The sequence below is a fragment of the Daphnia pulex genome, chromosome 10 (assembly GCF_021134715.1).
Source record: "Daphnia pulex isolate KAP4 chromosome 10, ASM2113471v1".
NCBI classification, from domain to species: Eukaryota; Metazoa; Arthropoda; class Branchiopoda; order Diplostraca; family Daphniidae; genus Daphnia; species Daphnia pulex.
Genome location: NC_060026.1, coordinates 104322 through 115523, shown reverse-complemented (window position 1 = coordinate 115523; position 11202 = coordinate 104322). Strand labels below are relative to the sequence as shown.

The following is an 11202-nucleotide window of genomic DNA, read 5'->3' as shown; positions in this document are numbered from 1 at the left end:
TCAGGATATAATTTTTTACCTTTTTGGCTGAAACATTTATTTTTGGCGGTATTCGAAAGATTGAATCATTGACTAGTTCATTTGGTGTTCAGTGATGGTATTCGTCCAAGATTTTTTACGTTTAATCAGTTCATGTACATCGTGGTGCTAGCAGGTGCTACTGGTGCTAGTCTCTGGTAAATAACAGATTCGAAAAATCAGCTGGTAAGACTAGGAAGGCAGGGTAAGGAAATAAATCCATCATGGCCGCCTTCCACACTGAAACCCCATCCTCCTAAGTAAAGAAATGGCGGGGAAGTTTCAGTTTCCGACTCAGTTTCCCCATAGACATAGACATTATTAGACAATGAAGTGGAAGACTTCGTTGTCAATGTTTCCCTGTGTCCCGAACGCTCCCGAACAAACTACGGATGGCCATTTCTGTGTCTATGACTCAGTGTTGTACTGTTGTATAATAAGGTCAATTGCATTTTCTCCAGGACTTTGTTTACAGATGAATTGTGGTTTTGAGATCCAACTCTTGTTTTTCAAGTATAAGAATTTGCTTTGTTGTTTCCCATTATATGTTGCAGTTCTTTCTATTATTTTTTAGTTACATATGGCTATTTATTGTAGGTGAGAGGTAGGCTAGTTCATTGGCCAACTTGTCACCATCCACTGTGAAGACATTTCGTAGTCTGTGGTGAAGGAATGCAATCAAGGTGAATGTGAATACTTCATAATATTTTACATTGTCATTTAATTTGTGTTTCACCTGTTTGTACATCTCTTTAGTTGATATTACCGAACCACAAACTTTCCACATGTCAACACCCTGCATGGAATAGAAAACGGTACTGCAACCCTACACAGACTCATCATAGAGCGACTAGTTTCACTGCAGGCAAGTTGCTATATGTAATCCCGGATTTAGAGCTGCTGAAGTCCACATTTTGTTATACGTTCTTGCGGTACGAGAGCAAAAAGTCACAATTCAACTAGAAGAACCGACCTAGGACTCGTTGCCTTGCATGTACGTATTGAGATTGAACTTATTTAAATATTTGCAACAATGGGCACTTATCAGTGTATTGCGAAATAATTTCATTTTCAATCAGCGGTGGCTTCATAACTTCAAACCCATGATGAAAACGAAAAAGCGGTTTGACAAGTCGGTTCAAAAGGGAAGTTGCAGCTTGGAGTCATATCAACACGCGTTTCACTGTACATCAATCACACAGACTCTATACAACACTTCCTAAGTTATAGTTCTTTTTTGTGGTTATTTACTTTGTTGCTTTTATTCATGAACGTAACAACTTTAAACGTTAGTTATATCGCGTTGCCCGGCTGACACAAATATTCCGAGAGCAATTTCTAAATTGAAGTTTAAATGTTGTACACGCGCCTTTGTGTAATGTTTAGTAACATCATTTGGTTGGTGCATTGTCTCATGCAACTGAGAGACAATGTAACTTTGAGTTGTTTTCCTCGATTTGGAACCTTACAACACCCCATAACGCAAATGATGTTTCAATTTTTCAGGCCGACTCGCCGTCATTTTACCATTACTGCAATCTTAGTGACGAATTAGGTATCGCCGCACTAAAAGACCAGCACGTATCGACTTTCAAACTTTGTAGGTGAAGGCAGTACGTCATAGTTTAATGTTCTAATGATTAGTGGCAGGATAAAGATTATTACAGGATATGTTGAAGTTGTTTCTGAAACCTGTTTTTAGCATGTCACACAACCCATTGTCTTCTAATTCTATCCTGGTTGTCTTTTTTTCCCTTTCCGCTAACCCAGCAACAGGTACGTGATGTCGTCAACCGATCCATACTTGGTGGAAAGAATTCGATGACTGGATATTTGCATATTCTAGTCGGTTAAATATATTGTCGAATTTTTAATCAGCACCGTTCCGATCTTATCGCCCAAACTCCCATTTGCTCTGCACTTGAGCACAACTGGCTCACCTTCAAATGTTGTTGCTCTATTGCTGAACGTTGTCTCATGCGCTCCTCCATTGGGCAAATATCCAACGTAAGAACTATTTTTATTTATTAATTTTTTTTTTTTTTTTCAGTTGAAAAGTGAGCAATTTTTAGGGAAATTTTCCGATGGCAAACGTGTTTGTTGACACTTGTCGCCAAGTCTACACCGACATTTGACCAAAGTGCTATCAACCCTAAGTAATTCAAGTTGTTGCAAAGAAAATAACAATAACAGAAGGTGAATAATAAGAAATTTTGGTACAGTCTAAGCCAAATAATCATTGAAAATAAGCGTTATTTTTCCTCAATTATTCGGTTCAAGGATACTGATTGTCAATCCACGGAGATGCTGTCAAGATGAAGATCCCATTTTTTTATTTATGGTGTGCCCTCCTATTTTTATTTTCACTTTACATGTTAAAGCAGATGATCGCTAATAGCCAGGGAAAAGTGCGACTTTCAGCAACTGATTACAATTGAAGACACGGGGAATTTTACTTGGACCAAACGACGAGTTGAATAAGAACAAAGTGATTCTCCACCATCACTCCGAATGGAGAGGATGAAGGTCAACAAGTTGATTAGAATTTCGCTCACGGTGAAGGTTGACAGACTAGAGAGAGCCAAAATCCGCCACTCGGACGTGAAAAGACAGGAGGAGTACCGAGGGTCTTGGTGTCGTGTGAACGAGAATCAACTTTGAGATTTCATTTGCTGATTTCGTGTCGTCTCGTCTTTTTTTCCGTCTGTTTCAAAGGGCGATGGCTGGATTCAACTCCATGCACACACACATAAAGGGCGGCACTTGTTGACCTTGAACGCCTTCAATCCGGCAATAAAAAAGGAAGCTCAGCTCGAAAGGCAATCACAAGCTTCGTCCAAGTTGGAACGTCATAATCGTTAGCAAGCATCACGGTACCGACAAATTTCAGATTGAATTAAATGTTTACCTTTGCTAAAATTTGTTTCAATAGTTTTGTGCGAATAAAGCTCGGCTCGAAAGTGAACCGCAAGTGTCGTCCAAGATGAAACATCACAACCCTCAGCTTGAATCAAGGTATTAATAATAAGAAATTTACGGTTTAATAAGATATTCAGCTTGCACACTTGACTCCAATTAAATATAAATTGTTGTACTCCTTTTGTTTGCGCTTTTTTGTATAACATTTTTTCTTCTTTAATTCATTGTTAAGACCGACAAACCACATCCGTTTGTTTTAAAAGTGACTCTAATTTGCCTACGAAAATTATAGGAGGACGTTGGGCAATCAAAAAGGTTTCTCTACTTTCGTCTTGTTCGCGGTCGTGACTCTGCTGAGCTGCTTCAATCCTCTCGCTAGTGTCTTCCTTCCCCGCGTCTCTCGCACAGACGACGCCATCATCATCGATTGTATGTGTCAAAATGAATTTCCCATTTTTTAAATATGGATACTGGCTGAATCAGTTTCCGTCGAATGGTTTTTGATTTCAGTTGCCGGTGTGGGATATGCCTCTTACGACAAGTCGATGTCCGGCCAAATTGTCAATCCAGGATTCGTCCCGTTGCCATCGTTCAATTCCCACCCAATGGCGTATCGCCAGCAGCAGCAGGACCCCAGTGGATGGTCCTATTCATTCGGACATCCTAGTCCGATTGCACTTGAAGATGTCCCGTCCGCTAGACAAGGAGGAGCGGCAACAGCAACGACGACAACAAGACCAACAACAACGAAGACGACGACAACAACAACAACAACAACAACGCCTGCGCCAGTCATCCAGTGCGGCAAAGGGCCGACCGCCTTATCCCAATTGACTGGTGGAAGAGTCGTCGGAACAGACACGACCGTAGCCAAGGCGAATGCCTGGCCGTTCTTGGTGAGTTGATTGATTGATTTAAAAATAAATGAATCGTGTTGAACGCTGTTAAATTATAATGCAATTTGATTACAGGTAAACCTGAGAAAATATAGTGATACCCCTACACAGTTCCCATTTTTCGTCGCTAATTATGTCGAATTGTGTAGCGGGACTTTGATTTCTGACACGAAAGTTCTCTCGGCGGCCAGTTGCTTGGAAAAGTATAAATAGAATTATCATATGCCCATTTATAATTCGCTCAAGTTCCCCTGCTTTTTTGTCTTGTACAGAATGTCTCTGCTTGAGATGTCAGCCGTCACCGTATTGGTTGGGATAACCAGTCATGGTGCGTCGTTCGTAACCGACGTGCAAATGACGAGGAGGATCAGCAAAGTTGTCCTTCACAGCCAATACAATGCCATCACCTATGTAAGTTGCCACATTAAAACGGAAAGTATTCTTGATAGTTTTGATAGCTTGATTTTTATTTGGGTTAGGCCAATGACATTGCCATCATTACACTGGACGTGCCAGTGGTTTTATCCAGGACTGTTGGTCCTGTTTGTCTGGCACCGGCCAATGAAGAAGTCGACCAATACGTCGATCAATCCGCTGTTATTGTGGGATGGGCAACAGACGGTAACGAAAAATCATCAACTGATTATCAATTTTTGGTTATGATGTGAAATGGATATTTTTTGTTCAATCAGACACACAATTTCCTATGGATACACTGAGCCAGGCCACGGTTTCGATTTTGTCCAACTCCGATTGCAAGGCCGATGCGAATTTTGGCAAATATGTGACGGACGCCAATATCTGTATTACATCTGAGGATGAAAAATACTTATGCTCTGTAAGTTTCCCTCTCAACAATCAAGTCCGTTTTCCTCCGTGCTAAAAGTAAAATGTCTCTCTCAATTGCAGGGTGACATTGGCGGTCCAGTTCTCGTCCTTTCGTCGCCGGGAATTTGGACTCAAATCGGAATCAACAGCTTCATCAAAAGTAATGATTTGAATAAGACATTTGGTTTTGCGAGCATCATCTAAATAAATCAAACCATTGTGTTTTGACAGGTGATTGCGATAGTAATAGCCTCCAAACCAGAGTGTCGGCGTTCAGGGCGTGGATTGATCTGTACAAGAAATAAAAATGGACCACCAAGAAAATCTATGACGACCAACATATGAAACGGAACGATATTATGAAATTCAAACTCTAATTATTAATTTTAATTTCTCTCAATTTGGTTTCAGCTGTCTGGTTTAATAGCATCATGCTATGTTATTTAATTTGCGGTACTGCATTTTAGAACTCAACATTTTTTAAAACAGCATTTTAGTAAAATTCTGAATAAACAGTAGCCCCAGATTAGCCCAAGCAAATAATAACTCGGAGCAGTGCGGTTCCCGCCCTCTAGAACAAGAAATCAATCATACTTAAAATTTTAGAATAGTTATCCAGCGTTCTCTTACCTACGTTCAATATCTTGTTTTGTATACCAAGTTGCCAACACGTGTTTTTCCAATCTGCCACTCAAGACTTCTAAGGACTACGGCATAGAGCACAGCCCTTGTTGTATTTCAATAAACATTAACCGGAATTGCAAAACGACGTGGAAAGCTTTTCAATTCATCATTTTCTATTCATCAAATTCTTCATCTCAAATTATTCATCGGGCTGAAACATTATATACTGAAACACATGTATTTTCAGCGGTATTCTGAAGATTGAATTATTGGCTATAGCCCATGAAATGGGTGTTGAGTGGTGGTATTCGTCCAACCGTCGACTTTTTTTTTACCAAACCGAAACGTCACTTGTTGGACATTTTCAATCGTGGCAACAGATTCGAATCAGCTGGTAAGACTAGGAGGCAGGGTAAGTAAATAAATCCATTATGGCCGCCTTTCCACTGCGAAACGTCCATCTTTCTAAAATGGCGGGAACGTTTCATTTCTCGTCTTCTCGAATCTCGATATCAGTTTCTCTGTGTCGTAAATAACTGTGGATGGTCGTTCGTGTTCCTGTGTTGTTTAATATGTCAATTGCATTTCCTCCAGGATTGTGGTTACACAGCAGATGAACTGTGGTTTTGAGATCCAACTCTTGTTTTTCAAGTAAAGATTTTGCTTTGTCGTTTCCATTATGTTGCAGTTCTTTCTATTATTTTTTAGTTACATATGGCTATTTATTGTAGGTGAGAGGTAGGCTAGTTCATTGGCCAACTTGTCGCCATCCACTGTGAAGACATTTCGTAGTTTGTGGTGAAGGAATGCAATCAAGGTGAATGTGAATACTTCATAATATTTTACATTGTCATTTAATTTGTGTTTCACCTGTTTGTACGTCTCTTTAGTTTATACCGAACCACAAACTTTCCACATGTCAACACCCTGCATGGAATAGAAACCAGTACTGCAACCCTACACAGACTCATCATAAAGCGAGTAGTTTCACTGTATGAAGTTGCCAAGTTTCTTGTTGAGTCTACCAAATTTAGAATGCTGAAGTCTAACTTGTTTCACGTTCCCACGATACGAGAGCAACAAGTCACAATGCAATAACACGGACTAGAAGAAGCGACTGAGGACTCGTTGCCTTGTATGTACGTATTGAGATTGCACTTATTTAAATCGAAATAATTTCTTTTTTCTTCATCAACAACTTCAACCCCACGATGGAAACGAAGGACGGTCCGACGAGTCGTTTCAAAAGAGCAGTTGCAGTGGAGTCATCAACACGCGTTACACTATATGCACTCACCCAGCTATAACAAATCGTAGGTTATGGAACTCTTCCCAGTTATTTACTTTGTTGCTTATATTCATGTTTCAACAAAACAAAATGTTTGCAAATGCATGTTTTAACAAAGCAGCTCGGCGTTTTGTTTCGCATTCCATCATCATTGGTTGGTAGCTTTAAAATTATTTTCCTCTTATATTGTATTCACATTGACTGTTTTATGTATTTATTGTTTGAATTCAGTTGATGGGGTCACCAACCATTTGGATTCCATCATCAATTAATATCCTGAAATGTGCAGCAGCAGCAGCTAACGTTTTAAAAATAGGCGAACCTATTCATGCGGACATCCTATTAGTCTTATGTCGCCATCTCTAATCTCAATCAGCGGAAGAATTTTGGGGCAATGCGAATAGGTAATAACGTTAATCTTCGCTTTGTAATATGTTTTACTTGATTATTTAATACAGATTACAGGCTATTGGAGTTGTTTTTGGAACATGTTTCGAGTACACATCAACTCATTGTCTCTTTCTCAGATTTGTTTGTTTTTCCGCACCACAGCAACAGGTACGTAATGTCGACAAGCAGTCCAAACTTGTTATTTCAACACTGTATATTTGCATATTCTAAAAATTGCTAAACGTTTGATCAGACTTGGCACCGTTCCGATCTTATCACCCAAACTCTGCCAATTGACCAGTTATTCTGCACTGGCGGAGGGCATAACTCGGCTCAACTTCAAATGTCATTTTGCTCTCGAACGTCGTCTCATGTGCTCCTTAATTGGGCAAATATCCTTAGTGAGAACTATTCCTTTTTTTAAAATTGAAAACGAGCTAGGGAAATAATTCCAATTGCAAACGTGTTATTTGTTGACACTTTTCGCCAACACCGAGCGACATATGCCCACGAAGTGTCATCATCAGCCATAAGTGATTCAAGTGGTTGCTTGAACAAAGATTCCTCATAGGGTAATAGATTTTCAGAAATTCATTTAACTTACTTGAATGATTTATACTAAATTCTTGATTACATTTGACAGGCTATTGGAGTTGTGTCTTTGGAACCGGTTTCGAGTCTACATCAACTCGTTTCCTCGCAGATATTGTTTTTCTACCGCTCCTTAGAAAAAGTAAGTGATGTCGACAAGCAATCCATGTTTGGTGTATAGAATTCAATCACTGGATATTTGCATATTCCAGTCAGCTAAAAATTGTCAAATGTTTAAATCAGACTGGACACCGTCCCAATCTTATCGTTCGTAAACTCTGCCAATTTGACCGGTACACTTCAGGAGCGCAACTGGCTCACCTTCAAATGTTGTTGCTCTCGAACGTCGTCTCATGCGCTCCATAACAAAACATCCTACGTGACAACCACTTTTTTTTTTTTATTTTTTAAATTGAAAACGAGCAAATTTCAGGGCAATAATGCCAATTGCAAACGAGTTTGCGGCACTTGTCGCAAAGTCTACACCGACAATTGGCCGCAGCATCAGCCATAAGTGATTAAAGTTAAATTGGAATAACAAATTACTAAAAAATAAGGGGGGAAAAAATAAGAAATTGTTCCATTCGAATGCACCAGAAAAGTGAAATTTGTAAATGAGCGTACATTTAATTTATTTTTCCTGTAATATTCAGTTTAGGCACAATGTAATGGGAAACTGATTATTAATCCGTGGAGATGTTGTCAAAATTCTGATCGCCTGCGATGACATAACCGTGATATTTTATTATTTTCAAACAGGTATTTCGTTTTCCATATGTTAAGTAATGAATGAAAAAATAAGTAAAAACGGGTTGGTTCTTATTACGCTTATCCAACGTTTGAATCAATCAGCTCATTTGACTAATCCAATTTTAATTTGAATAGGAATTATTACTGATGTCACGCTCGGGACCCTTCGCCAACGACGAATCGATTGTGAGATGTCAGCCGTGGGAAGGATCTGCCTGCACTCATGAGCAAGTGAAAGGTGGATGAAGCCCGACATGACACTTTGTAAATAGTGATGGCCAAAATTGTGGAGCCGACCTTCAATTGATGATCCCTCCTCCCACGATGACTCTGTATACTCCGAATTGAGAGGAGCAAGGCCAACAAGTTGATTTGCATTTCGCTCGCGATGAATAAGCTTGAAGGTCGACTGCATGTCTGGAGCCAAAAGCCGCCACCAGACGCATCAAATGGGAGTTGACAAAAGAGATTTGAATAGAAATGAACGGGGGGAATTCCCTTGGTGTCGATCCTCCTGGAATCTTTTTCTTTCAAAGGTGCTGGGCGGTGCTGGCTCAATTCAACGCAGTTTATATGAACAATTAGGGCGGGGCTTGTTGCGACTCTTGGCCAGTTGAGCGTCCCCAGTCGCCTAATAAAAAGGCAAGTCCAGCTCGAAAGTGAATCACAACTGTCGTCCAAGTTGAAACACCACACAACCCTCTGCAAGAATCAAGGTAATAATGTAATTTTTTAAAAATTAAATGATGTATTGAGCTTGCACACTTAACTCCAATTAAATGTTGTATAACTTTTGGTTGACCTCCCCTAGTTTGTAGTTTTGGGTTTGTTATTATTTTTATTATGTTATCCATTTAATGTTAAGACCGACGTACAACATGTTTGAATGTTGAAAAATGGTTGAATGTTTCAAGATACAAATTTGATTTAGGAGAATGTTGCTGGGCAATCGAAAAGGTTTATCGACCGTCGTATTATTGGCGATCGTGACTACTCTGTTGAGCTGCTGCTGCAGTCCGGCGTCCAGTTTCTCCTTTCATCCTCGCGTCTCTCGTACAAAAGATGCCGTCGTCATCGATTGTATTACAAATGTATTTCTCTTTTTTATTGATGAATGTACTAACTGAATCTGTTGATTTCAGTTGCCGGTGTAGGATACGCTCCATCTTATCACGGCAAGTCGTTGTCCGGCCAAATTGTCAATCCTGGATTCGTCCCGTTGCCATCCTTCAATCTTCACCCAATGGCGTATCGCCAGCAGCAGCAGGACCCCAGTGGATGGTCCTATTCATTCGGACATCCTAGTCCGATTGCATTTGAAGATGCCTGGTTCAGCAAGCAAGCAGTAGCGGCAACAACAACCGCAACAACACAGTGCGGCAAAGGACCGATCGCCTTACCCAAACAATCATTCATTGGCCAAAGAGTCATCGGCCTAGACACGACCGTAGCCAAGGCGAATGCCTGGCCGTTCTTGGTGAGTTGATTGATTTCCAACTTGAATCGCGTTAATGGCGATAAATTATAATACTATTTAATTACAGGTAACCCTGAGAAAATACAAAGTGCTCGATGGAGGCATAAATTTTGACGATTTTTGTAGCGGGACTTTGATTTCTGATTCGAAAGTTCTATTGGCCGCCAGTTGCTTGGAAAAGTATAAATACGATTTCAAATATCCATTTCTAATAATTTGTTAAAGTCATTTGTTTCCTCTCCTTTTTCTTGCATGTGCAGAATGTCTCTGTATGAGATGTCTGGCGTGACCGTAGCGGCTGGGATGACAAGTAATAAGGAGACGTCGATAGCCGACGTCCAAATGACGAGAAGGATCAGCAAAGTTGTCCTTCACAGCAAATTCAATGCCTTCACCCATGTAAGTTGTAGCAATTGAACGGGATTGTTTTTGTTTTTTTTTTACATTTGATTGGTTGATTTTTATTTGGGTTAGGCCAATGACATCGCCATCATAACACTGGACGCACCTGTAGTTCTTTCCAGGACTGTTGGAACTGTTTGTCTGCCGCCTGCCAGTACAGAAATCGACGAATACGCTGACCAATCGGCTGTGATTTTCGGATGGGCAACACCTTGTATTGAAAGATCGTCAACTGATAATTATCGGTTACAATATTTAATGCATATTATTTATTTAATCAGCCTCAGAAGCTCCATTCAATGAGCTGAGCCAAGGCACGGTTTCGATTTTGCCCAACTCCGACTGCAAGGCGGACACAAATTTTGGCAAATATGTTACCGACGCTAATATCTGCATTAAGTCTGATGCTAACAAAAACTTATGCCCTGTAAGTTACTCTCTCAATGGTCAAGTTCGTTTTCCCACTTGCTAAAACTAAAATGTTTCTCGATTATAGGAAGACGTCGGCGGTCCAGTAGTCATCCTATCGTCGCCGGGTATTTGGACTCAAATCGGAATCAACAGCTTCATCAAAAGTAAGTTTTTCAATAGGATGTTTAATTTTTGCGAACATTAAACAAAGGAACTTTGACATCGAATCAAACCAATTGTGTTTTGACAGAGGGTTGCGATGTAACTAGCCTCCAAACCAGAGTGTCGGCGTTCAAGGCGTGGATTGATACGTACAGCACGAATTAGAAAGTGAACCAGCACGAAGATAACGAAGACGAACCCACATGATGTGACGCGATTATGAAATTCCAATTTTTTTCTTGTACTTTTCAATTTGGTTTTGGCTGATTCGCCTTAATTATTTCAATTCCTTGTTGATTAATTTGATCATTCTTTAATCAGCAGTGCCCCTGGAAAGAGGAACCCATTGATGGATGTTGTTTCCAGTTTTTTGTTACCCAGCCTCCCTTACTTTATACACAGTTCCATTCACAAGGGATTTGTGAGCCACTTTTGTCATGTCGTGC

The 11202-nt window shown here is 40.1% G+C and overlaps 2 protein-coding genes across 3 annotated transcripts; both read left to right on the top strand.

Annotated features, from left to right (window-relative positions):
* The first annotated feature begins 156 nt into the window (after positions 1 to 156).
* Positions 157 to 5344, top strand: LOC124204438 (chymotrypsin-like elastase family member 2A). 2 transcript variants are annotated; one of them, XM_046601498.1, is made up of 16 exons: positions 157 to 531; positions 593 to 701; positions 775 to 1012; positions 1098 to 1618; positions 1789 to 2025; positions 2069 to 2214; positions 2299 to 2891; positions 2951 to 3033; positions 3230 to 3366; positions 3448 to 3833; positions 3909 to 4036; positions 4106 to 4244; positions 4313 to 4454; positions 4526 to 4671; positions 4743 to 4821; positions 4893 to 5344. In XM_046601498.1, the coding sequence occupies exons 8-16, from the start codon at positions 3002 to 3004 to the stop codon at positions 4964 to 4966; spliced, it is 1263 nt and encodes a 420-aa protein (XP_046457454.1). In that variant the 5' UTR covers positions 157 to 531; positions 593 to 701; positions 775 to 1012; positions 1098 to 1618; positions 1789 to 2025; positions 2069 to 2214; positions 2299 to 2891; positions 2951 to 3001; the 3' UTR covers positions 4967 to 5344. The 2 variants fall into 2 exon arrangements, with proteins under 2 accessions (XP_046457454.1, XP_046457453.1); XM_046601497.1 differs by lacking the exon at positions 1098 to 1618 and having other exon boundaries at positions 616 to 701; positions 1789 to 2214.
* A 649-nt stretch (positions 5345 to 5993) lies between these two features.
* LOC124204439 (brachyurin-like) lies at positions 5994 to 11189 on the top strand. Its single transcript, XM_046601499.1, has 17 exons — positions 5994 to 6102; positions 6176 to 6424; positions 6509 to 6727; positions 6805 to 6977; positions 7032 to 7131; positions 7217 to 7535; positions 7607 to 7696; positions 8208 to 8313; positions 8440 to 9020; positions 9236 to 9384; positions 9447 to 9781; positions 9849 to 9961; positions 10042 to 10180; positions 10256 to 10397; positions 10465 to 10610; positions 10680 to 10758; positions 10845 to 11189. Exons 10-17 carry the CDS (start codon positions 9240 to 9242, stop codon positions 10919 to 10921), a joined length of 1176 nt encoding a protein of 391 aa, XP_046457455.1. The 5' UTR covers positions 5994 to 6102; positions 6176 to 6424; positions 6509 to 6727; positions 6805 to 6977; positions 7032 to 7131; positions 7217 to 7535; positions 7607 to 7696; positions 8208 to 8313; positions 8440 to 9020; positions 9236 to 9239; the 3' UTR covers positions 10922 to 11189.
* Positions 11190 to 11202: the final 13 nt, after the last annotated feature.